General features: G+C 40.5%; 1 protein-coding gene across 1 annotated transcript in view; it reads right to left on the bottom strand.

Moving 5' to 3' along the window:
* Nucleotides 1-5,209: 5,209 nt before the first annotated feature.
* The window catches only part of il11ra (interleukin 11 receptor subunit alpha), a 49,261-nt gene continuing 29,525 nt past the window's right edge, over nucleotides 5,210-24,945 (bottom strand). The window contains exons 2-12 of the mRNA XM_085793839.1: nucleotides 19,554-19,650; nucleotides 15,928-15,994; nucleotides 15,212-15,378; nucleotides 14,420-14,534; nucleotides 13,939-14,102; nucleotides 12,556-12,719; nucleotides 11,443-11,587; nucleotides 11,134-11,229; nucleotides 7,856-7,958; nucleotides 7,573-7,652; nucleotides 5,210-6,950 (exon numbers count right to left, since the gene is read on the bottom strand). Of these exons, the coding sequence (XP_085649965.1) occupies nucleotides 7,574-7,652; nucleotides 7,856-7,958; nucleotides 11,134-11,229; nucleotides 11,443-11,587; nucleotides 12,556-12,719; nucleotides 13,939-14,102; nucleotides 14,420-14,534; nucleotides 15,212-15,378; nucleotides 15,928-15,994; nucleotides 19,554-19,650 (1,197 nt within the window). The 3' untranslated portion in view covers nucleotides 5,210-6,950; nucleotide 7,573. The remainder of the gene's footprint in view (nucleotides 6,951-7,572; nucleotides 7,653-7,855; nucleotides 7,959-11,133; nucleotides 11,230-11,442; nucleotides 11,588-12,555; nucleotides 12,720-13,938; nucleotides 14,103-14,419; nucleotides 14,535-15,211; nucleotides 15,379-15,927; nucleotides 15,995-19,553; nucleotides 19,651-24,945) is intronic.

Raw genomic sequence — 24,945 nt, forward strand, 5'->3', positions numbered from 1 at the left:
TTTCTAATGAGCTGCTGGTTTTAAAATGACCAAAAAGGGTCGCGGGAGGGGGACTTTAAGATGCTGAGTGAGTCTTTAAAAGATCTCTTTGTGCTGAGCTGTTGCCGCTAATTGGAAATACCCGGAACATATCAGGGAGGAAGACAGCGACGCTGATTCACAATCGCCATGTCACTGAATGAAGTTACAGAAAAAGAAGAAGAGGAAAAAATCACAGTTTCCACAGCGTTCTCATTGTTCTATACTCAAACTCACACCCTCCACCCTCTGTATGTGTTCCCATAACCACAGACAAAGAAAAAGACTGGTGGACACCATCTGATTGGTTATTCACAAGACAGCGTAGGTTTTCTCAGCCAGGGTCTACTCCACTACAAAGACATGGAAGCAGTCCACCTGTCATCAATGATGGCCAGGAGAACAATGGAGAATGGACCCCTGTGATTTCCCATGCAAACGTGGACCCCGAATGCTACAGTAAAAGCACTATGACAGCATGTTTGCAACAAGGCCTGTGGAGCCGAGCAGCAATGCAATCTCAGTCCAGTTCAACATCTTTAAAAAGCCTCTTTCACAAATAACAAAAGGCAGCTTGAGCATTTGGGATTCATCACACACTGTCACTATCAGATAATGGAAACTTTCTAAAATAAAATAAAAAAAGAGAGAGGGTGGGAAGCTGCTGCAGGGGAAACAGACATAGGAGCTAAACACTATACTGACGGTCCATCATCTGCATCAATGGCCCATTTGTTCAGCGCCATTATGTAAAATGTTGCAGAGACCAGGCACCAACACCACAACCAACCAAAAGCGGCCTTCTGGATGCAACCAAGCGGCCACGCTGTATAGCAAACACACTCCTGTAAAAAAAACAAAACAACAACAACAAAAAACACCTGTCACCTGTCCAGCAAGGTGTAGGTCAACCAGAAACACTCCTCAACCGACGTCGGCTGAGAGTACTGTAAGCTGCGTTCAAGAGCCAAACACAGACATGAAGCAGGCGAAGAGCGCAGACAAGCCTTGCGCAAGCAAACCAGTTCATTTACAGAAAGCATGCGCACAAAAGTACAATTAGATTTACAGCGTTGTAAACCAGCAACATAGGCCTAATGAGCAATATAGCGAAACCATATCTCCTAGTCCCTACCTTTGAAGGGGTCTCCTCTCCCGGTTCCAGCTCCTCGGCCTCCTGTCCTGCCCTGTCCTCTCCTTATTTCCTTCAGTCCACGACTCGGTCAAAATAATCCACACTTATCCCAGTTTGTGTTGTCAGGTCCACAGCAGTCCGTTCGCTTTGTTATCAGTTATCTGACTGTCTGACCTTAAAGCAGAAGTAAGCGGAATGTTTGTGTTAATATAAGTCTTAAATAGTTATATCTTCCGACAGCAATCACTTCTATAGAGTGTTTGGTCTGAAACACGGGTCTGTCAGTCACTCTGCTCTGCTGTAAGCCGAGGAGAAAACTTTCCTTGTATCCTACAACCTTTATCCAATGAGGAGAGAGAACGGCATAAAGGGGCGGTCCTCTCTGTGTGTGCAGCCAAGGTATGCGCGTGAATGGGACGAGGGCGGGGACTGCTAACTCCATCGGCTGACAAGAAGTTAGCCAAAACCACCGGATCGCTTACTTCTGCTTTAAGTCAGTTACATGTGTTTAACAACAACAAACAAATTCCCATTACTGCTCCTATTTCATCCTTTGCCAGATAAATCTTAGCATACATTTTCTTACTTGTGTGCTGGGTTTCATATTTTTTTGTTACCCTTTTTACCGTGAGAAAATGTGATTGGCTAAGGCTGATGCCTGTCTAAATTATAGCCACACCCAAAAGCCACACAAAAAAGAAAATAAACGCAAGAAATATAATATTATAATATAAACTGTGCATAGTCTTTTGTCTAAAAGTGAGCAAACTATTTTACTGAGCGGAAAGAAAAGAGAGAAGTTCATCAGACAGGCCCAGAGGTTCATTTATAGTCGTGGACAGATTTAAGTTTTGGCAACATCAAAGATATCAGAGTTTTAGATTTTATCTCCAGTTCTGGTCACAGTCTCCTCATGTTATTTGGAGCAGCAGTGATGAAGAAGCGAGTGAAAACACTGATGCCCTCAGGAAGCCTGTTGGATTAAATAATCTTTGTTCAATTAAAATGAGGCATTGATTATACATTTTAAAAAATCAAGCATGATAAACTCTATATGCATTTATTAGAGGAGTGGATATATGGACTGAAACAGCAAAATGATTCCATTGATTTATAACTGTGTCTACAGGCCGTTATTATTTATCACTTTATTGTAAACCCTTTACTTCCCGTAGGGATCCTGTTGGAATGATGACTCAGATTTTCCAGTGATTTCACCGTTGAGTAGTTTGGCTGTTGACATGTTGTGTCTGATTCTCTTAAGGTAACCTGCTCCAGAGCATGTTAGGAGTTCACTGTGTTACTGTGGTGAATTATCCCGCTAAGAAGTGAACCACTGTTGCTGGATTTATAGTTCTGAGGTCTTTTGTTCCAGTCCAATGAGTTGGCCAGCTGACCTTTGAGTTGGCTAGGCAACAGAAAAATAAAGCAAATTGACATAAACACTCTATTTTAATGGTTTTAGGGTGTTACAATTGGCAAAATAAAAGAGATTTACTATTATATGCTGTTACTGTGGCCCTCTCCGATGAGTCCCAACTGATTGTCACCAATGTTTTGAACTATAAATAAACAGGAGAAGCAGGAACGCAGTTTTAATTATGAAAACAGGTGGCTGAGGGTGAAATATAATATTATCTAAAACTGTAAATAATTAAAGCTATTGTTATACAAGAAACCCCCCAAACCAGCCTGACCATGAATTGGTTATCAACCTCTGTTATTCTATTTGCTGTAGAAATGTTGATTGAAAAGAAAAGTCCAGAAGCTAAAAATGTGATAAAATAGTATTTATTTCACAGAAACATACAAGGACAGGGAGGAAAAAAAACAGCTTATGGTGATATCTGTCGTACACATAAAGCAAAAAAAAAAAAAAAAAGACTATGTACATCTGAGGATGGATGCCTGAGTGTAATTTGAGTCATAGGAACTAAAATCAACAGGCTCCATCTGCTATCACATACTGCAGAGGAACATGGACAGACTGAGGAGACCACATGTGCGTCCACGAGAGAAGAGGACAGAGGAAACACCACTGAAGTGAAAGAGAAAGGCGGCAACTGATAGTTCCACACTGTGCAGAAAGAAAACATCACGCTGAACCTCGAAAACATTCACGCACACTGCATATTTAATGCAACACATTAGATTTAATGTGATGGATGGTCTGTATAATCTGATGTGAAAATATGCTTAAATTCATTTAGCACTTGACTAGGGTATATTACCAGTCTTCAAATCCAGTTTAAAAGAATGAATGAATGTGTTTAAATTAGAATTTTAGGATATTTTTGCAGTATGCATTTTTTTTTTTTTACACGGGCTCCAAAAATTTAGATAACTCATCCTTTTCAAACTCAAATCCATCTGCAAGGGACAAACACATTTCTTTCTCCAAAGTAGCAGATAAGCTTTCTGTCAAATGGTAATTTAGAAAACGACACAGATTTGCCACAGGAATTCAGGAAGAGGTGCAAGGAAAAAAAAAGAAAGAAAAATCTGTGGTTCACAAAATGAACGAAATTGAACACTAAGAGAAACTAAAGTTGGATGAAGATGAATTCAGTAAACACATTGTCCATACAGTAACCGTACAGTAACACAGCTTCATATAACTGGGGAGAAAAGACACAAACACACAAACAACGCTGGGAAGCTTCTGCAGACATGGGTTATCCTCAGTCCTACGGCTCAGCTTCAGTCAGTTGAGGATTTTGCATTGCAACGTTATCTGGAATTACTGATTCTACAGACACCTGTGGGAATCTGAGGATTGACTGAACATTTATTGCCACATTGTATCATCTTCTATTGGTTCTAATGGATTCAGTATTGGCCTTAAGTGCTAAATTTGGCTAATATAAAGATAAAATCTATCCACAAACCCAATACCTACAGTGAATGAGCTGGTATTAACTGCTAACAATCAATGTAAGACTGAGTTAAACCATGTCTGTGAACCTATCCCAAAGAATGCTTCTTTTAATTTCTACATATAAACATCACTTATAACATACATATGTATTTTTTTAAAGTGTGATATACAATAATATACAAAAAAAGCTTCAACTGGAATCATGCATAATACGTGGAGCTAGCTTGAGAGAACATACAGTCGTCAAACCGGGAAAAAAAAAAAAAAGTTTGACTCAGATGCACCTTGTGTTTCTGATACAAACAACACAGTCAGTCGGTCGGTCGATCAATCAATCAATCAATCAATCAATCAATCAATCAATCAATCAATCAATCAATCAATCAATCAACTGGGCTGATAACGACACAGCTTTGGATGAACAGGACAGAATAACCAGATCAACAGAAACAAAGGAGGAAAGAAATGTTTGAAAAGCGAGCAGTGCAGCCTCGAGCCAGGACACAAGGTTTGTAGGTGCGGGCGTGGAAAGCTGAGCTAAACTAAAAACCAGATCTACTGAGCTGTTCTAGAGGTATTTGGTGCTTTTCATACGGTAAAGCAATAGCCACCCAGAAACCCTTTCATTCTACACAAGCTGCCGGGTTGTGAGACACGCGCGCAGTGAGCGGGAGTCGCTCTCGTCGTGCCGTCCTCTTCGTGCTCGACAAGCTCCATAAACTCCACTCGCTCCAACTGAGCGCTTGGTGAGAGTTTGACTGTAGAAACGAGAGACTTCTGGGATGTTGTTGCCATGTGAAGTTCAACTAGTACAATCACTATTGTTCAGCTACACTAACACTTTAACTGTCTGTGCCTACTGCTACTGATTTATATCAATGCCCCTCTGTTTATCCTCCTACACTACACCATCTCCCCCCCAAGTATCACCCTACCTCACCCTACCTCACCCCCCTCATCCACATTCATTCTAATTCACCGTAGTGTAATACCTCAACATACTACTGAATGTTACCATGGTAACCGCGGTGTCCACAAACCATTTTCTGGTGCGTGCAGTGATGGCAGCAGCGATTTGTGAGAGCCCACTCACCATGTGAAAAGAACACCATGTCAAATGTGAAATGCACTGATAAACACTGTTTATCATCGGCATAATGAAGCACTTTCCTCTTCCTATAATATATGCTGAAAAACTTTTTATCAAATTCATCTTTGCCCCCTTGTACATTTAAAAAATAAACAAGTTTTTCAACTTTAACTTATAATCTCTTTTTCATTTTGAGTAAGAGCTGATTTCAAATGTCAATACAAACAGCCTGAAACAAATTACTAACATAGGCACACTTTTATGAAGTCCTCTTCAGCTCTAGGTGATATCCTAGCTAACTAGGCCTTTAAATACTCTAACAGTGGCCAGGTGCTACAACATTTAGTCAGTCAATCAAGAAAGCGCCAAATAATTACTAGTTTACTACATCTTTCTAGTGGCGAGGATTATTTGCCTCATCATTTTAAATTCAATATTAATGAAGTCAGCAAGCCAGCATTGGATTCTGGGATATTATGATGAATATCTTTTTGATGTTTTATAGTGATTAACTGTTAATAAAAGATGGATTTGTATCCCTGAGTGGCCAACGTTGTTTCATCTCTTAGAGAAATATAGTGATATACTGTAGAATCATTATCAAACCTGACCTGGGAACACTGTCAGCATTTTCTTTTAGAGTCTAGACAGGTGAGTTAAATATCTATGGTTTAATATTCTCTGGCTAACTAAGTATCTATGTAATGTTATAATGCTGGTGGTTTGTGATAGGCCAGTATCTCTTTTCATGTCTCTTTCTCCTTATGTGTGTCTTTACTCACACATACAGGGACATTGGATGAATGGACAGAAAAAGGTATAACAAAAAAAAAAAAAACACTAAATAACACCTGCACTAAAGACACCAGACAACAAAACAAGCATATCATGCAACATAAATCATTTGTCATAAATGAAATAAAGCCTAAATAACCCAGCCCGCCCCACCCTGGACCTGATTCTCCACGTCCGTCCCCTCAGGTCCGGAGCCAGCAACAGGTCTGCTTCCTGCCCCTCAGCTGAGACCTTAATGCCCCGAGGTGCTGCTTTGGCATCAGACACACACAGAGAGACTGGCAGAAGTTATGCTTCCTTCACAGCGTTGAGTCGGTCGGTCAGTCGATGTAATAACGGACACACATTAATTTGTCTCACAATCAAATCTCACAAAAAAAAAGAAAGAAAGAAAGAAAGTGAGGAGTTCTGGGTGGGAGAAGAGAAGCAAAAACAAACAAAATCATCTCCTTCCCACTAAAACAAACCAATGTTCTCCTGTTTGGCAGCTGCACTTCCTGTCATTACTTTATGCTTTTAAATGTCACAAATTAAAAACAATGTCCCCCCCTCCACAGAGGTGGAGGAGTCAGTCCAGCAGCATCGGTAGTGAGTGAACTCAAATGTCCTGGTGCAGCGTCGCTCCCACGGTCTGCCGAGGAGTGACCGGCAGTGAAGCTGCTGAAGTGAAGAAACAGAGAAGGGGGCTGTTTTCCGTGTCCCCAATGGACAGCAGAGTGAGCCCGCAGATGCATTCTGGGTAGCGTAGCCAGATGAAACCATTGAATAAGTCCAGGAAAATCCTGCACATGTGATTTGTGCAAAACCCGAGCTTCAGTCAACTTTTAGAAAGTGGGCAGCTTCACCGTGACTCTGCAGGTTCCTGTACGGGTTCATCCCTGCTGTGCTGGATCCTGGATGGACTCTTTGACTGATGCATTGTTGTTTATGTAGTTGAATGCGGACGGTCAGCACGCTACGCTGATAGAGGCCAAGGCTGACTCATGGGAAGAGCCCTAGAACGGGCTGATGGGGAGAAGATGCTTGAAATCAACCTGAGAGGAGAGGAGAGAAGAGAAGAGAAGAGAAGAGAAGAGAAGAGAAGAGAAGAGAAGAGAAGAGAAGAGAAGAGAAGAGAAGAGAAGAGAAGAGAAGAGAAGAGAAGAGAAGAGAAAAGAAGAGAGAGATTGGAGGAATTTGGAAGAGAAAATGCAACTTAAAAATACATGTATAAATCATAATATAATTAAGCATTGCCTTGAAAGCACAGATTTAAATGATAGAGCTGGTAGAGACATATGCAGGCATATTTACAGGGTTATAATCTGTGTGTGTGTGTGTGTGTGTGTGTGTGTGTGTGTGTGTGTGTGTCTGTGTTAAGCTTATAATCACAAGTTGGCTGCATATCAGAAGCGCTGTCTGAATGTTGTTTATAGCAGCACTTTGAACCATTTCAGTTCTCTCTGAGGCAGAGCTCTGCTATGCTTTTCTCACTCACATACAGTCGTATACAGTAAATCTGAAGGAGGCGACACTTGCAAATCATGTTTTCAATTATCTTCACCACACCATTCACAGATCTAAAACTATCTGCCAAACAAGCTACACTAAGAACCACCATGAATGAAAATAACAACAGCAAATTCCCAAGCAGACAAATATGTGTGTGTGACTCACATTAGATTGGCATGGACTTCATCTTGACCATAGAGGTGAGTTCCTGTATGGTCACATGATCGCGCCGCCTCTGTCTCACCCTGGAAATGTAAAACGTCATGAAAAATAAGTAAATAAGTAAGTTCAATAAACATTTCTTTTTTGAAAGCTCAAGCTTCAGCAAAAAAAGAAAAAAAAACACTCAAAGAGGGATAAAGAGATCAACCAACAATGTGGCCTGTGGATGTGGGTAACGTACGTACGTGTGTGTGTGTGTGTGTGTGTGTGTGTGTGTGTGTCTTACCACATGACATAGATGAGGGAAGGGACGGTGATGAGGATGACCACGGAGAACAACACCAGCAGAATGACCAAACCCAAACTACCGTCATCCTCTAGTACAGCATCTGGGTGGGAGAACACAACACAACACAACACAACACAGGAGGTCACACAACACCGCAAGAAGGACGGGAGACGGAGAGAAGGAGAGACACAGACTTAAAACAACAGAGAACAATAGAGCTCAGGGATGGAAACAGGGAGGCATGAATGATTGCAGGCAGAGACACAGAGTAAATCATGCAGAAGTGTTGTGAAATAAATTGAGTAAAAATTTAATCCAGGGAAACAAAATTGTAGCTGAGGAAGAAATAACATAAAAAAGTTCAAGCACCTCTGGGTTACTGTCATGTCACAACTAGAAAAATTTGCATTTAATACACACTTTAAACTCCTGTGTTTATTTAGACAAAAAAAGGGGGAAAAAAAGTGTCTGTGTGTGTTCTTTGATTTAACGTCTCTCTGGAGAGAGGTTAATTTTAAAGCTGCTATTAAGATTTTCACATAATTATGTATTTATCTCACTGAGGGCGGTAAACAACTTTCTCACACACACACACACACACGGAAAAGGCAACATTGTTTTGAGCTGTGAGACAAAGCAATGGCACAGACACATGCACATTGACAATAAGTGTTGAAAATCATTTTAGAAACATTTAGATGATTGAAAAATGATTTGTGTGCACATAACGCACAAAGAGAAGAAGACATCTGGCTCACAGCAGACCAGCTTCAACATCTCTTGACAGTGATGTTCAGCTCTCTGCTGCCAGAACTGTGTGTATTTGTCTCATTGTGTATACTGTGTGTGTGTGTGTGTGTGTGTGTGAGTGTGTCTGTGTTTACTAGTGCATACTTGCTGTGTGTATCCTGCATGTGTATATTTCAGATGGGCATGTTTGCAACTGCAGCCTGCCTTTTTCCTCTGTGTTTTAGCCCATGTATATGTGAGCTGCTATGTACTTAACGTTTCATCCAGAGCACATACAAAACACTGTAGTCCCCCCGCAGGCGCAATTTACTGCAATTAGGTGTAATTTGGTGATGACGCCGAGCACAAGGTACTTGCACTGTTCTATCCCCAGTATAATAACAGTAAATAAAGCTTTCCTAGGGATGGTAGCTGCATTATTGATTGATGCTGCTTCTTGTTCCTGCTAAAAAAAAAAAAAAAAAAAACGTAAAAAAGACAAACACATCCTGCTGCTCAGGTCAAACAAAGTGTTAACAGAAAGAGATGGGAGAAAAATTAAAGGAAAGTCCAATATTAGATGTTCAAGGCTGCTTTAAAAAAAAAAAAAAAAAAAACTAAAACAGTATAGATGGAAAATAGTTTAGTGATAGTTGTCAGACCAGTCCAAAATCATTATGTAGTTTTCCAGCTCACTGGAGATCTTGTCATAGTGCATCATTTATGTCATTGGTCATACTCAACCCATTTATTACCACCACTTTGATCTTAAAACATCTGTATTTGTTAGGTTTCTCCAAGCATTTATGCAGCTTTTTATATTCAGAGAGACTGTTTAGTTAGTGCCATGTAGCGACATTAACATTAACAGCTGTTGACAGATTGTAGTCTTGCCAAAAGCTTTAACCACTGTTGCATGTCTAAGAATAAGGGTTATAATACTTCTTCAGGACAGCCCTGATGCTGCAGTGACTTATCATCAGAAAATGATGTGCTGCCCAGGCTGGGGCTAGCTAGTTGCATGCTGACTTAGTACAAGAAAAGAGGAGATCTAGGAATCTAGGAAAAGCAGAATGGCTCTTTCCACTGCTTGACACAGCTCTGTAAACTGTCTTGTATGTAACAACATCTATTGCACGTCTGTCCGTCCTGGGTGAGGGATCTATCCTCTGTTGCTCACCCTGAGGTTTCTCTGATTTTTTCCTGTTAAAAGGGTTTTCCATGGAGTTTTTCCTCAGTGGATGTGAGGGTCTAAGGACACAGGATGTTGTTACGATGTAAAGCCCTTTGAGACAAACTGTAAAAATGGGCTATACAAATTAAATTGCCTTGCCTTGCCTTGCCTCTTGGGCAGGAAATGAATCATGGTTGAGTACACGTATTACTTCCTCTAAGCAGGTAAATAAACAGCTGTGAATACTTATATTAGCTATGTAGCAATAGCAAAACAATAGAAAATATCCACTTAAAATGTATCACCCCAATTGATTGCAGGCATGCTTTAAACAAACAAGAAATTGCCTTGTTTAAAACTGGTCCAATTGTTGATCAACTAGACTATGTTGGCAGTTTCATCTCAAAGTAACTGCCAACTGGTCCACACTAATGTAAGAGTAGTACAAGTTGTAGCTGTTGTAGGAACAATGTAGCAGTGGATGGAATGAATACAGAACTAGTAACAATATTTTCTGTAACTGTAGCTATGCAGCTTCATGTACCTTTAGCAACATACTAACTGCCTAGTGTTAGAGTAGCATAGTGAAAGAGGGAGGATAATAATGACAGAAATTGTAGTTCAATTGATCTACAACATAATTTAGGAGCGTTGCTTGATTTGAAAGAAGCTCTTTGACAATTAAAGGGAAAGTATGCAAGTCTGGCTGCTTTTCCTCTGTTTTGCTAACCCTCCACCTGGCCATGTGCATTTGTTTACAACTGGCAAAAAATCACTATTACTTTGGAGCTTTTTAAATAAGGTAAAAATGTAGCATAGCCACGGGAATAATCCTACTTAGTTCCTCTTTAAATACTGTATGTCCTCTGATTATCACTTCAATTTGTAGCTCCTCCAACCCACGGTAGATTCCTGCTGCTGTCAGATGAAGTATGATTCCACCAGTGTGTCTTCCCTGCAGAGTTTATGCTTCATGCTGCTGTTGTGCTTTACAACTATTTCTTGTTTAAAGTTTGCGGTCAAGTCTGCAAACTCAAAAATGTTGAGCCAAACCAAGAGCAGTACAGACACTATGGCGCTGCTTTCTTTACAATATCTCAGCCACAGGCACTGCATGAACTGTCTTTAGCTAGGTCTTTGCCTACTGTATTAGGGTACTGTACACGACAACCCATGCAAAATTGTGTCAAATTGTTCTGATGATGACTCCGTTAGTGCTCTGCTCTAACCAACCACTTACACTCTCACACCATTTCTCACTCCCTCTCTGTGAGACAAAATGCGGCTCAGTGGTCACAGTCCAGAGCTCTGCATGTGGCTCCTGAATACAATGATAATTCAATTATCATGTGAAGCAACAGAGGGTTCTTACTGTGGGATTTTGCAGTCGAGGTTTCGAGCTTTGTGTTGAAAAAATTGTCATCTTGCTCTAGTGGGAGCTGATCCGTAGGGTCAGGGGTGGTGTAATCTGTAGCAGAAGCAAACAGAAATAAGCATTTATTAAAAGTAAATAACAATAAATGGTCATAAATAACAGCTTTTGTTGTTAAAGGCTGAAAAAGTATCACACTGTTTTAGGATTCATTAGTTCTCTGAACAATATCATTATGTTAATGGATTCATGCTAATGTACTTGTCATCTCTCTCTACATATCAGCAGTTTTTGAATTTTGTGTCTGACCTTCCCAGGGTTGGACTAGAAACAGTGGACTCCATTCACTCCACTGGCTGTCGGAGGCCACCTCGTCATGGGCTCGGATCTGAACGTGGTGGAGGTGGCCGGCCAGGGCATCAAATATCACAACAGGACTCTCCTCTGAGTAAATCTGATCGGTTGAGAAAGAGAGAGCAGAGGAACATGGCTGTTAACAGGAAGAAAAGCAGGTGTTGTAAAGCTGTTAACACATGAAGTAGCTCAGAGGAACTGCATGGTCAGCATTTATCTTTTTCTTTTACAGTCGTTTGCCTTAGTGTGTTGAAAGTAGCGCTGACAATGTTGAAAGAAGACTCATGTAAGATGACCTGGCATCCTTGTGTTCAAATCAAAAGTATTTATCCACACTCTTTAATTCCTTTTTCTGAGTTCATTTGTTAAAATAGTGATTGGTTGTCCACAGAGAAAGTCATACATTGAGACAAAACTAATTTCAAAGAAATTATTACAAGTTCAGCCACTCTGCATCACATTATTTAAACTAATGAAATCCAGTATTCAGATCAGATTTACAAAGTTTCAAAATAAAATGCTTGATGATGTGCTTGTGGCATGATTTCTGGTGGAGACAGGTTTCCTCCTTCATAGTAGTAAAAGGAATTATCATGGTTTATGCCTTCTTGTTTAAAACAGCATTGTCTATGCTTGGAAAGGGTTACAGAAATAACCACTAATGTTGTTTATGTATATGACTAATCACAGTAAATAAAATGTCTGTGTGTTTAGTTTAAACTGCTTTGAGTGTGTGCTATAAAATGGCACTTGTATTGCTTTCTTTTTTGTTGTTATTTGTTGTTGCTTTCTCCTATTGTTGTTGTTGATTTATCTTCTGAATGTATGTATATTTCTTGGGGAGGTGCTTTTTATAAGCCCATATAGGGTTTTTTAACCTCTCCCGCACTTACTATTCTTGTTTCATTTCTGTTTTTTGTAATTGTCTTTTATTATGGTGCAAATAATGTGTGAAATGTCAATTGAATTTTCTGTCTCATAACCATATATAGTTTGTCAGTTTGATGTGGTTTGACCTCCATCAGCCCTGATATGAAACGGTCTCAGCCTTTGGCCCTGCTCACTGACCTCTGACCAGTATGAAGAGCCCAGCGGCCGGTATCTGATATGATACATGAGGGGAAAAGCATCTTGCTGCGGCCAGGAAGAGGGAGTGTCCCACATGACGATCAGCCTCTTTGGATAACCCTCTTGTTCCTTCACCAGCACCGACTCTGGAGGGTTTGGTTTCACTGCCGAGGATGGAGAAACAGACAGAAAACCTGATTTAGACAAAATAATACAAGTACAAGTACAGACGGGGAGACAGGGCAAAACAAGGAAAACAGAAACACCTGCTCAGCCTTGGATTCAAAACATGTCCTTTAATCAAATAAGAAAAAAAAACAATTCCTGTACTATTGATTCATTCTCTACGTCATCAAAGCTGCTCCACAGACTCTTATTGTATTTTTTTGTTTTTAAGCATGTTCACACCACTGTGTTAATAAGAATGCAGTGGCAGAGAGACATCCAGTAAGCACAGCAGCCCAGCGTCTCCAAGTGGCCCTTGGGTAGAGCAATAAGAATGTGTCATGCAGACAGAGACGCAGCAAAGCAAGATAATTGGGGTCATTATGAGAGGAGCAGGAGGGCACAGTCGCAACAGCAGTCTGGAAAAATGATGTGCAGCATTAGACATGATGACATTTTGTGTTAATGCCAGAGTGTGAGAGTTGCAGGTGTACACTATTCTGTTTATGTTCATTCTTTCAGACGTGTTGTGTTTCAACTTTATTTTACTTAATGTGCTGAGTCCATTTTGTGCCTCTCTCACACCACATTATGAAGGCAAATGCGGCAATTTTCACTCACTGTAAATAATATATTATAGAAAGTTGTTACAATTAGCGCCATCTTTGCTTCCAAGTCCAATTTTGAATGCAAGCCCTATTGAGTGGTTCTATCAATTAAGTAAAGCACACAGTTACTTCTATATTATTTATACATTCAATTTCCAGAAGAACGTGAATGCCTTTCTATGTGCATTGATTTTAGAAGCAGAAAAACATTTCTGCAACAATTTTACCTATTTACAAGGTGCATGGAGATGGGGAAAAAGCCTGAAGGTCAAAAAACTCGAGCAAAACAAGAACAACTTTATGTTCTACCTGTTGTTTTGCTGCTGTGTGTTTATTGCTCTTAAGCAAAAGAAAGTGAGGAGGCGAGGGAGAAGCAACCAAAACATTACTTTTACCACTCGAGTGGCATTTTGTACAAACCATTTTAAATGAGTGTGATGTTACAACTGGAAAAAGTAAAAGAGGGGACAGTGCAGTGGAAACAAGAACAAACCATTGCTGTGCTGCTCAGTCATAAAACAGTTAAACTAAATTGACAGAAAAAACAAGAACATCTATTTTAAATCACCCCATTTCCAGGAGTGTGTGTGTGTGTTTCACGTGGTCTTACATAGCTCATATAACTTAAACCGGGCATCTGTCGTCCTAGACCCCAGAGCGTTGGTCTCGGTGACTCTGAGTGTATGGATGGTTTGCCAGAAAGGGGGCTCTACGACATCACAGTGCTTGCGGGTGACATCCACCAGACACGGCCTCCACCCTTCACCATTTCCCCTGGAAAACAAGACAAAAACATGCTCAATCACAACATTCACTCCGGTTCCAAACTGTGAAAACTGTCACCACGGCTGAATGCTGAAGCCAGGACGGAGAGTGTGTAAGATCCGCTACAAGTTTCCACTAGGTGCAATATGTCACGTTAGAGGAAGGAAGGCGAAACTAAAGAGGGGAAGCAGAGATCGCTGCACACTCTACACACTGCCATCAAACTGTAAGCCTGTGCCACATGCACTATATTTAGTGTCTACATATCCCATTCTGAATGTGACCTTGGGCGTTGTTGCTTCGGGGTTGCAGTGACCAGCTCTTACCTGATGGAGGCGTTGTACTGGGCTGGCAGGAAGGTCCTCACCGCATCCACCCAGGAGCAGCGAACATGAGTGTGATTGGGCACTTGACAGGAAATGCTCAGAAGCCCGGGGGGACCTGGGAAAAAAAAAACGGAAGCCAGACAGAGTTCACAATGAGGACAGAGAGGTGGTTATACTTTGATGCTTTTAAGATGTTTGGTAAAAAAAAGAAAATGTCCCAAGTTTAGAATGAACAAAGCTGTGCCATGTTGTTCTTATCACAAAGCTAAATATTTGAGGAGAAGCATTTCCAGTGCCATGGAAAACTCCCCATCCCTCTAAAGGAAGTCAACTCAGGGAGCTGCTTCCTGTTTGAGACGTTCGCAGGAAGTGTATGGCTTTGTCTTTGTGACGGCTGATAAGGTCAGTTTACTCTAAGGACATGTTGTGATTATCACTTGTGTAACGACGTGTCTTCTTATAGCCAGAGGGCCAGCATGAATTAAATAGTGAGAAAACCATCAATAAAAAAAAAGAAATATGTCAAGGGAGATTAGAATGTCTGAGTGGGAGAAAGAGAAAGTCGAACTTGATTTATGCTTTTCTGCTGAATTATACAAGAAATGAATTCAAGTGTTTGGGAAAGGGACGGACTGTCTCTTACAGTCCCAGTCCCCAGGCGTCTCTCCTGCCGCAGAGACCTTTTTTTTTTAAAGCTCTACTCCCAGGCCAAGTGGCTAAGAGAACGACAGAGCTGTTAAAGTTAAATCAGGAGCTGTGAGCCTCGACACGTCGCAACACGGCAACACTTACGGCCCAGCCGGAGTTTGATGGAGTGGAGGAGCAGCCCCCGGTTGTCATAGCAGCTGTAGATGCCCTGCGCTGAGTGATTGACTCGCAGCAAGACTAAGGCTCCATCCGATGTCACGATGTGCGATGGCAACGCTGAGCTGCGGTTGTGATGCCACGCCACAGGTATCCTGGTGGGGGACATGGAGGACTTCAGTTACTATGAGGACACTGTCATACAGTACTGTCTACTAGCTAAACCTGCCTGTCAACAGTATAACTACAAACACTGTATTTTTGTAGCAAATAAAAAAGTGAATTTGGTTTTGAACAACAATAGACAATCATGGTATGATTACACAAACAATACCCATTAGGACTAATTTCACTGATAAGTTACCTTGACAAAAGTCTGACCTTTTAGAGTTTTAGAGTTATTTTGCTCAGGCTTTCCCAGAGGGTCTAATGGGATTTCTTGAAAGTGGCAGCTAGGAGCAGCAGGGTGTCTAATTAAGTTGTTAATGTTGAACACTAATGTGCCAAATACCTTCAAATGCTAATTTGTTTTGTGGCTCTGCTGAATTCTACCTCTGTGGGTGAGCAAACTAATGCAACTGCAACTTTTTTTTTGCTGAATTTGTCCCTTCATGACTGAGAGGAATCCAACTGTCAGGAGATATTATCATTTACTTGTTGAATAAAACACACCATCAAAGCACACAGGGAATGGTTTTACTTACCTGATTTGTGACTTCCCACATGCCAGTGTCACATTCGACTCCAAGTGCCCATGCTGCACGCCTGACACTGCCAACACAAATACCACATAAAATATTAAAGCACAAAGTTGTCTGGATTATAGTATCGGTGCACTGCACAATCTCACACACTGTGTGTCTGCATTGTCTGTATTAATGTGATTTAAGCGCCACCATTTACTGTACGGCCGACAGCAGCACAATAACATGACCATACAAGGCCCGGGACCCAGCAGACACTCGGCTCAAGAGACTTTGGCACCCGGTATAAAGCTGCTGCAGTGTGTTTGATTTTTCTGAAAGTTTATTATCATAAGAGTTACAATAAAATTGCTGTGTATCATCAACAGATCAACAAAACACTTCAGCATTTTAAGAACATACAAACAGACACTGCTCTTGAAATCAATTTAGAAAGAGTTTTCATGTCAACACCGAAAAAACTAAACACTTTCACACATAATGTGGAAAGATCATTACTGTCACGGATCCCACTGGGAATCAACACGTCAGTTTCTATAACTCTGAGGAGACCTCAGCTGATAAAATACATCCATTCACTACAGATGGATCAACAGCATCTTGTCCTCACGGCTCTTCACTCAGAGACACACTAAGTAAACAAGTGACTGCCGTGCTACGGATTTTGGACACTGAAGTTACACGGCTACATGCTTCATATTCCGATTTGGGACCACCTTTGAAATGGAATGACTTTTTCCTGACTTCTTTCTGTAGCCATGAAGGAGTATGAGGAACTTTGTTAGTGGTCCTCACATCATTACAAAATGACAATTACAATGTAATAAACCCCATTATGGACTAATATTATTGTAAATTATGTCACAATTAGTCATTTTACCTACAGCATGCTCACTATTTTCAACTGGAACTATTTTTACCCCAAAAATAAATTCATAACAACAATAATATTGCAATATTTATAGAAAATATGATTTGAAATGTAATGATAATGACTTTATTTGTTAAAATTATTTAACTTTGTTATTGTCTTTTATGACAAATGTATTAGAAACAAATCTGAGGGTAAGCAGTCTGTAAACCTAAATAAAAAATATATACAGTTTATCACATCAACTTAATGAAAAGTGAAAGGCAAGCAGGTGATGTGATGTAGCCATGTTAGTTTTAGGAATGTTTATCTATAATGTGTCAGCTATTCAAAGCAAAAGGGGGATTGGTGTCTTTTTTTAGTACATATAGCAGCCATAACACAGAACCAGATAGAAATCTTTCACTAACAAAATTGGAAGGTAGCGTAGATTTGAAGGAATACTAAGTGCAGTGTATACCTGAACAAATATTTGTGGTGACTTTAGTAATTTTGCAAACTTGATACACTATCTGCTGAATGCGAGTGTATGTGTGTGCATGTTTAGCTTGGCTGCACAATATGAAAGCTGGCATTTAGAGTAAATCTGGAGTGGAAAAACATCACCTTGGCTGCCAGTCTGCCACGAACACACCTTCATTAATTCTCAGCTTCAATCACTCAGGCATGCATACTCCCTGCTGGCCTCTCCTCCCCTGGTAATAAACTATTTGTCCTGAGGTTGTGTTCTAGTCCTCTGCTTCATTTCCCAACAAACTCTATCACCCTCTGTACTCCCTTCAACTAACCAGAGTGGTTTCATAACCAATTACATCCTTTTAATATTTTTGCTGGGTTTTGAGATTGAGAATGGGTTTTGACCCAGATGCCTCCCAGGACCTGGGCAGGTGGAGATGAAGCTTTCTTGGGATGTTATTATTGAATTTACTGCGTTGGTTTATTTATATTAGCCTTTCCTGCTGCAATAACCCTGCGTGCCCTTCGGGGACCGGCTAACTTAATCCTAAATTAAATTTTACACAGACTCAGTTTGAAGGCTTTACTGAAGGTCCTTTCAATGCTTGGTTTTCACCGACACCTTAAGGTCGCTCTCCTGGCCCTCCTGGCCTCGCTGCTGTTGTTTTAGCGGCTACGCAAAATGAAACAGCTGGGAGAGGAAGCACCAAAGTGCTCCATTGTGATTTTTGTGGTTACATTTACATTTCTAAGTGCAGAAGTTAAATACACAATAAGAGGCAGACAACGAAGCCAACTGGGACTTTTTTTTTTCCTTAGAAATGAAATAATGGACGTGTGTTCATTCTGTTGTGGTGAGAATGGGAAGCAATTTGTCATTCAGAGCACAAGGCATGGCTAACTGATGAGTGGCTGTCACTGAGGTTGGTGTGCGTACATATATATTGAGTTTTTATGAATAGGAACAAGACAAAGACAGAGCCCTCTCATATTAACCAGGAAATCAAAGATTTTTTCTTCTTCTTTTCTTCCCTTTCTTTTGCAAAATAGCAATTGACATTGTAACTTTTGCATTGTGAAAGATTTTCACATCCAAACTGCAATTAATTTAAAAATTAAAAAACAACAACAACCACACATCCAGGAAACAACTGTGGGTCAAAGTTTTAAAATAGTGGCGATGACACACAATTCATTTAAGTATTAATTTATATAAGTACAATCTCCTCTGGCTCTTATCATTTCTCTCCCAGTCAATTTTTTTATGACAATCTTTTATTCCATGTTGTCTCTCACACTTTAAACCAGATTTTCTTTTTCCCTTTAACCACCAACTCTCTCTCTCACACACACACACACACACACTCCCCTCTCTCTGTTACCTGGGGCCTTGGTGGAGTGCAAAGCTCTGGCTGCTCTGAATGTGTGTATTCATGTTTTATTGGCAGTGAAGTACATTATTCCCCAAACCCACAGCGTTCCACTCATATCTGATTCTGCCTCTGGCAAGAGCGCCCAGACACGTGCGCACACATACACACGCAAGAAACCACACACATATGCATTTAAGTGTGCATACCCACATACACGGACGCGTGCACACACGCATGCACACACACACACGCACACATACACTTATGCACACAGGAAGGCTGCAAGTTTCTCCTGACATTGAAATCAGATGGCAGGGTGGACACAAAAATTGCAAGCTGGATGAAACTGAGTACTTTCCAAACAATGAAAAAAAAAAAAGACCTTGGAGCTGCTGTCGAGTAAAATTAATGGCAAGGGAAAGTTCTGACAGTTTCACCTGAAGGGCTGACGGTGAGTATTTTTATTGTTGGAGTGATTAAGTTGTCTAATCTTAGAAAGACAGAGAGATAGAGCTGAAAGAAAGAAAGAAAGAAAGAAAGAAAGAAAGAAAGAAAGAAAGAAAGAAAGAAAGAAAGAAAGAAAGAAAGAAAGAAAGAAAGAAAGAAAGAAAGAAAGAAAGAAAGAATGCAGAGATTTCATAATACCACACAGATCCTGTGCTGAGAGACCAAAAAAAGCTAACAATAGAGTTTTTGTGTTGCTGAGTGCAAATCAAAGGGGGAAAAGAAAATTAAGTTGCACATCACATTGCAATTTGACAAAGAACCATAAAAATGAACCATGTGTTTCAACAAGCAAATGTCTCAAGGTTTTGCTTGGAAAAAACAGTCAGTATTTCATGGCAAACGGCTCTGTATAAAGTTTTCATTCCAAATGCATTTGATATGTATTTTTAAGTGTGTGTGTGTGTGTGTGTGTGGGTTACCTTCATCAGTCCAAATCTGAGCACAACTAGGATGCAGCGTCCAAGATAAAAACCAGATGACTGTCAGACACACAGGACTGGACAAAAGGCCTGGCATCTGGAGAGAGGGAGAAGGAGAGAGGGTCGGGGAGTTATTTCAAAGCCTACTGTAAATGGGATGGCAGAAAGGATTATTGGCAGCATCAACAGCAGCACCGAGCATTATCATCATCATCACCACCATCATCATTTTGAATCCATTTTGTACAGGCAAATGGGTATGAAAAGAGAAATACTTCAGGGAACAGACCGACTATCCAATTTCTCCAGTCAATTTCCTTGCTTTAGTAAAGACATGCCAATGGAAGAATTGCTTGGTAACAAAATGTAAACACGACACAAATCAATGTCAGACATTTCCTTACTAATACTGCAGATAACGATGTCCAAAAACGCAAAGACAATGGTGAAGAAAACTGGTAGCGTCCTTTCTTAGTCAATCAATTGTTGCGGCTGAGTCTTACTCCAAATCAAACACACACATTTCCCATTAAAATGTTGTTTTTTCCACTGGCTTTGCTGTTCCCAGAAATTCTGGGAAAAGTAAAGTTTTAGTTCCACTTGTGCCGAAGGGCAGATCCACCTTCCAGTTCTGTCTCCATCCAACCAATCTCCTAAATAACCAGAATGTACACACACACCATAAACAGCAGGAGCTAGTAGAGTAAATAGTGTAAAAGTATATTTGTTAGCAGCTGCAACAGTGAGACTGGCTTCTTTTCAACTCTCCTGGAGACTTCTGCTGTAGTGGGAACTACCACAGAGGCAGCTTGCAGTACTTTTGCAGAGTCGTGGAGAATAAAGGACTTGCAGTATATTTTGTTACAACCCTGCATGGCATCATTACAAAACTTCACAGGTGCATAGGTCTTCCATAGCAGTGATACTAGTAGAGACTTAGCAAACATGCTAATCACAATGAGAAAGCTAATGTGCTGTTGGTGTAACATTATAGATCAACCATAGATTAGACTTTGTTTCTATTCTGTCATGATATTTTAAAGGTGCACAGAAAAGAAAAGAAAATTGAATTTGAGCCCACTCTGGGTCATACAATTAGTGTAATAACTCATCTTTCAGACGATGTAGGCCAAACTTTGTGCAAAATTCTATTTTTGAGTAAATCCGGGATGAAAGTGTGGTATTTTTTTTCGCATTGGATAATGCAGGCGCACGGATTATACGTCAGCCCGTACACGATTCATCAGCGACCGATCAGAGATACACACACACACACACACACACACACACGGAGCTCGGGCTCGCCCCAAGCTTTGAATATCCTGCCCGCTCGATAACGACCAATCAAATTTGTTTTCCTTACTCGGGTAAACTCGTGTTTCAGCTCGTGACAACTTGGCTCGACAAACAGGACAAATGGACATTTCTGAACACCTTTAAACAACTAACATTTCCTTCATTTCCCCTGCAACTTTCAAGGACACATCCAAGGAGACACAGCTGGTGTATGTTACTGTCAGTTACTGAGGCCACAGCTCTGTTAGTGTTGTCTCACAATTTTCTGGCTGATTAATGTTGGAAAATGATAAAATAATCTTGTTAGAGACTTGATTTGATTAACTACATCTTTCTATTCCTACATCGCTCTATATCTGACAGGAACAGGTTAATGTGCACAATTGCAGTAAAAAAAAAAAGAAGCAACAACACTAAAAGTATACAATTACATTTTATTTGTACATGTCCTCTAAAGGGGAGGAGGGTGTTATTATGTGAGACGTGGAACATAAAAATGAAGACATTCACTCCACTGTCGTTGTGTGGAACATGTCATGGAGTTATGAGCGTGTGGAGTGATGCTGCTGATATTTTTAACCCCAGGGGACATTTACTACAGACAGGTGTGAGCTTAAATGACACCTTGAAACACTGTGTAGTGTTGGTGTATTTATGTTTCAACTTTTTTTTTTTTTGCTTTGTCACAGAGAGGGAGATAGGTGTGACATGTTTTGGTCAGCTACTAAGCCCACAACCACCTGCCTGATGCCAAACACACACACTTACAGTATCTTAACCACACAAGCAACCTTAAATATTTGATAGGTGTGTAAATAGAATAGAAGAGAGAAGATAGTTCATGAAAGCACCAGCTTTCTCAACCGGCCTTCAAATAAAACTTTAAGATGAAGACTTAAAAGGCTGAAGCTCATAGAAACTGTCAGATGATGTCAGATTGAGGTCATGTCCACCACAGAACTGAGCTATAACAACAATAAATAAAAAGACACAGACAGACATAGAAATAAATCTCACAACACCAGACAGAATGGGAAACCTGTTAAAGGAGGATGCCACTAATTAAAGAGATGAAGGGGGGAGAAAAAGCCAGAAAAAGCATGAATGAGTCTCGTATATCACGCTTATAGTGTTGATCAAGTCTAAAAATGTGCGTTTCAGTTCCAATTCATCCTTGAAATTGGAGCTGGGTTATCAGTTTTGCAGCCAACAAAGCTGTCCAAGAAAACAGTGGGTTACGGTGCTTTTAAAAAACTGTAACTTCTCTGAGGCTATTAATCATCCTACAGCTTCTTTTTGAACAGTTCAATGCCATGGCATGGTCAATGCCAAACACAGAATGAGAGATTGTGTGAGGGGGTTGACAAACAGTCTGATGAAGTCAGCAGCATTGAGCATTGAGAGACCCACCGCTTTCATTTGCGTCACTTGGTGCTTTCAAAACTGGATTTGCTTTCAATGTCAAACAGAGTTTTGCTTCACAAAAGAGAAAATAGGGAGATGAGTGATGTGTAGCAGAAAGAGAATCCATGACTATGGTCTGGATTCTTACAACAAACAAAGCATGAGTACATTAGCTGCACTGAGAGGAGGAGGAGGTGGAGGAGGTGAGTGTTGGATGAATTCAAAATCTTCAAGGTTTTTATTGTGTTTGACACTCAAAATGGAGAACAAACAAACAAACATGCTCTCATTGATTCACTTTTCTTCAGACTCTTAATACCACAGAGATTTTTTTGAGATGACTTGTTGCAGCTTTTGTGTTGTTGCATACAAAAGGCAAACATGCCATTTGGCTTAGTGGGTTTAGTTTCTGAATTAAACTTAAAAGTTAAAACCCTCATTCTTCATTTTAACATCATTATAACAAACTAACTGTACAAAGGCAGGGCTGATGGAAAATGCATTTGGGATGGACAGAGATCCTCATTTCCTTAGTTCACACTCTCACTTAGCAAAATGACAAACCGAGCCAAGTGTTGACTGAAGCGTGTGCTGTCGTGCCGTTACTATAGTTACTATCACTCAGCGCGAGACCTGAAGTGTGCAGAAGTCCTGACACTGGCCCGTCTATCCCCACAGTCATGGCTCACTGGCTGGACCTTGCAAATAAGTTGTGCTGGTTAAACAAAACACAGAGTGACCACAGAGAGGCTTCAGTGTGAGGTAACGTGAGGACGCTGGCTAACAGATGTGTTATTTACTGGGCACTGGACTGACAGAGTGGCCAGCCTCTTGGTGGAACTTAACCTTCTGAAATGAAATACAACTGACACATTTAAGTGCTGTTCTTTTAAATGTATTGTTCTACAAATCACTGACTCATCTGAGTGATTTATGAATAGAGTGTCCTGATGTCAGTTGGTCAGTCAGAGTCGAAGCTGGAGGGCTGATTTTTACTCCCACTCTTACTGAATATTCACAAGTCCTAAGAAAACAGAGGACACAACAATGTCTGCCTGTCTGTCTGTGGCGAGGAAAAAATCTAGCTTTGGGACGGTTAATTGTTTTTTGGGATGTTTCAGGGATGGTGGTGAAAAAGGTTAAGTCTGCTCTGACCAGAAGGGATTTGATGGATTATAATTTACTATTACTCATTGCTGTTATTTCCTGGTGCTTTTTTTTTTAGTCCCAACTCTAACCCTAATATGTTAAAAATTTAGTTTTATCTTGCCAAATGTGGTCTGCTTTTTCCAGAGAAAAGTTTTTCCAGAGAAAATAGTTTTTCCAGAGAAAAGTTCAAAATCCAGGTAAATTCATGCGGAGGCGGTTTTTCGGCAAGCAGTCTCTGCATTTGCCTCTAAAACAACTCTGTCTCGTAACATTCCGTTATTGTCTCATAGCATGGTGAATGTGCAGGTCACAACTTGTCCACCAGAGCGTTTTGGAGTTGTTGGATTGTGTATTTGATGAGGGAAACCAAGAAATCCCATTAGCCTCCGTAACGTAGCTCTGAGCAGCTCGTGGCTCTGCTCCACCGTTCTAAAAACAGCTTGCACCAGCATATAAGGGTAACAAACCTACTGCTGTGACTATAGGGATTATGGCAATGGGCCAATTTGCCAAAATGTTGAATTATCTCTTTAATGAAGCATCATCATCTCACATGTCATTGACAATGGTGGACAGCTATAGAGAGTGGACGGACACATGGGTGTCTTGTACCACAATATGTTGGCAGAGACAGTGAGGATGAGACAAAGACAACACATCTGTATAAAAAAAAAATTTAAATGTACTTCCTTACTTGAGAAAACACCTGCATCCAAATGTTCATGTTACCTTGTCTGGCAAATGCAGAAATTAAAGATTTACATATGTGTGTATGTGAGAGAGATACTGGGCTTCCACAAAAATAAACAGGGCTTTACAGATTTGCTGTTAGTGAGATTAAACATGTAAACTCTGGTGCTTGGCATCTCTGTAAGCATAAAGTCTCCCTGCCAAACAGATCGTGCTTGTTTAAACTATAACGTAAACATAATCAACATTTCATCAGGGGAACAAGGTGTTATGTTTGGCTCATACAAGTGCTCCGAGGCCGCCAATGTCCAAACAACAGTGATAATAGGCTGGGTGAGTGTTAGACACTGATTTAAAGTGTTGGAGGTTAGGTTTAGCTTCTGCTCAGCGGTGCTGATGTGACTGAGATAGGAGGGATGATGATGATGATGATGATGATGATGATAATGATGGTTATGTGAGTCAGACAGGATGATGACTTTTGGCTTCAGAATGTGAGATGAGTGGGGAAAACTACGGGGCAGAGCTACCAGAGTATCAGTCACTGGGCCGTGTGCTGTTGTACAGTACAGGACAATCATCAGTTGTGTGTCCTACTGTCCTATATAAACTCACAACGGTGGCCTCAGGATTTGTGCTACTGTCCTGTTTAGCAAAGTCAACACATGTCAGCTGCCTGTATTGCATCAGTTGTATTTCCATTCTCTCACTGGATTGGCACATGTGCACATACGCAAAATGCAACATGTACACATACGCAAAAAAAAAAATGATGGCAAGATACACAGTGAGGCAAGACACAGCCATACTATTTTTTTTCACATTGCCAGTTTATTTGTTCAGACATATTTTC

This window comes from Trachurus japonicus, chromosome 12, assembly GCF_045865225.1.
Source record: "Trachurus japonicus isolate A0001 chromosome 12, Traja_1.0".
In the NCBI taxonomy this organism is placed as follows: Eukaryota; Metazoa; Chordata; class Actinopteri; order Carangiformes; family Carangidae; genus Trachurus; species Trachurus japonicus.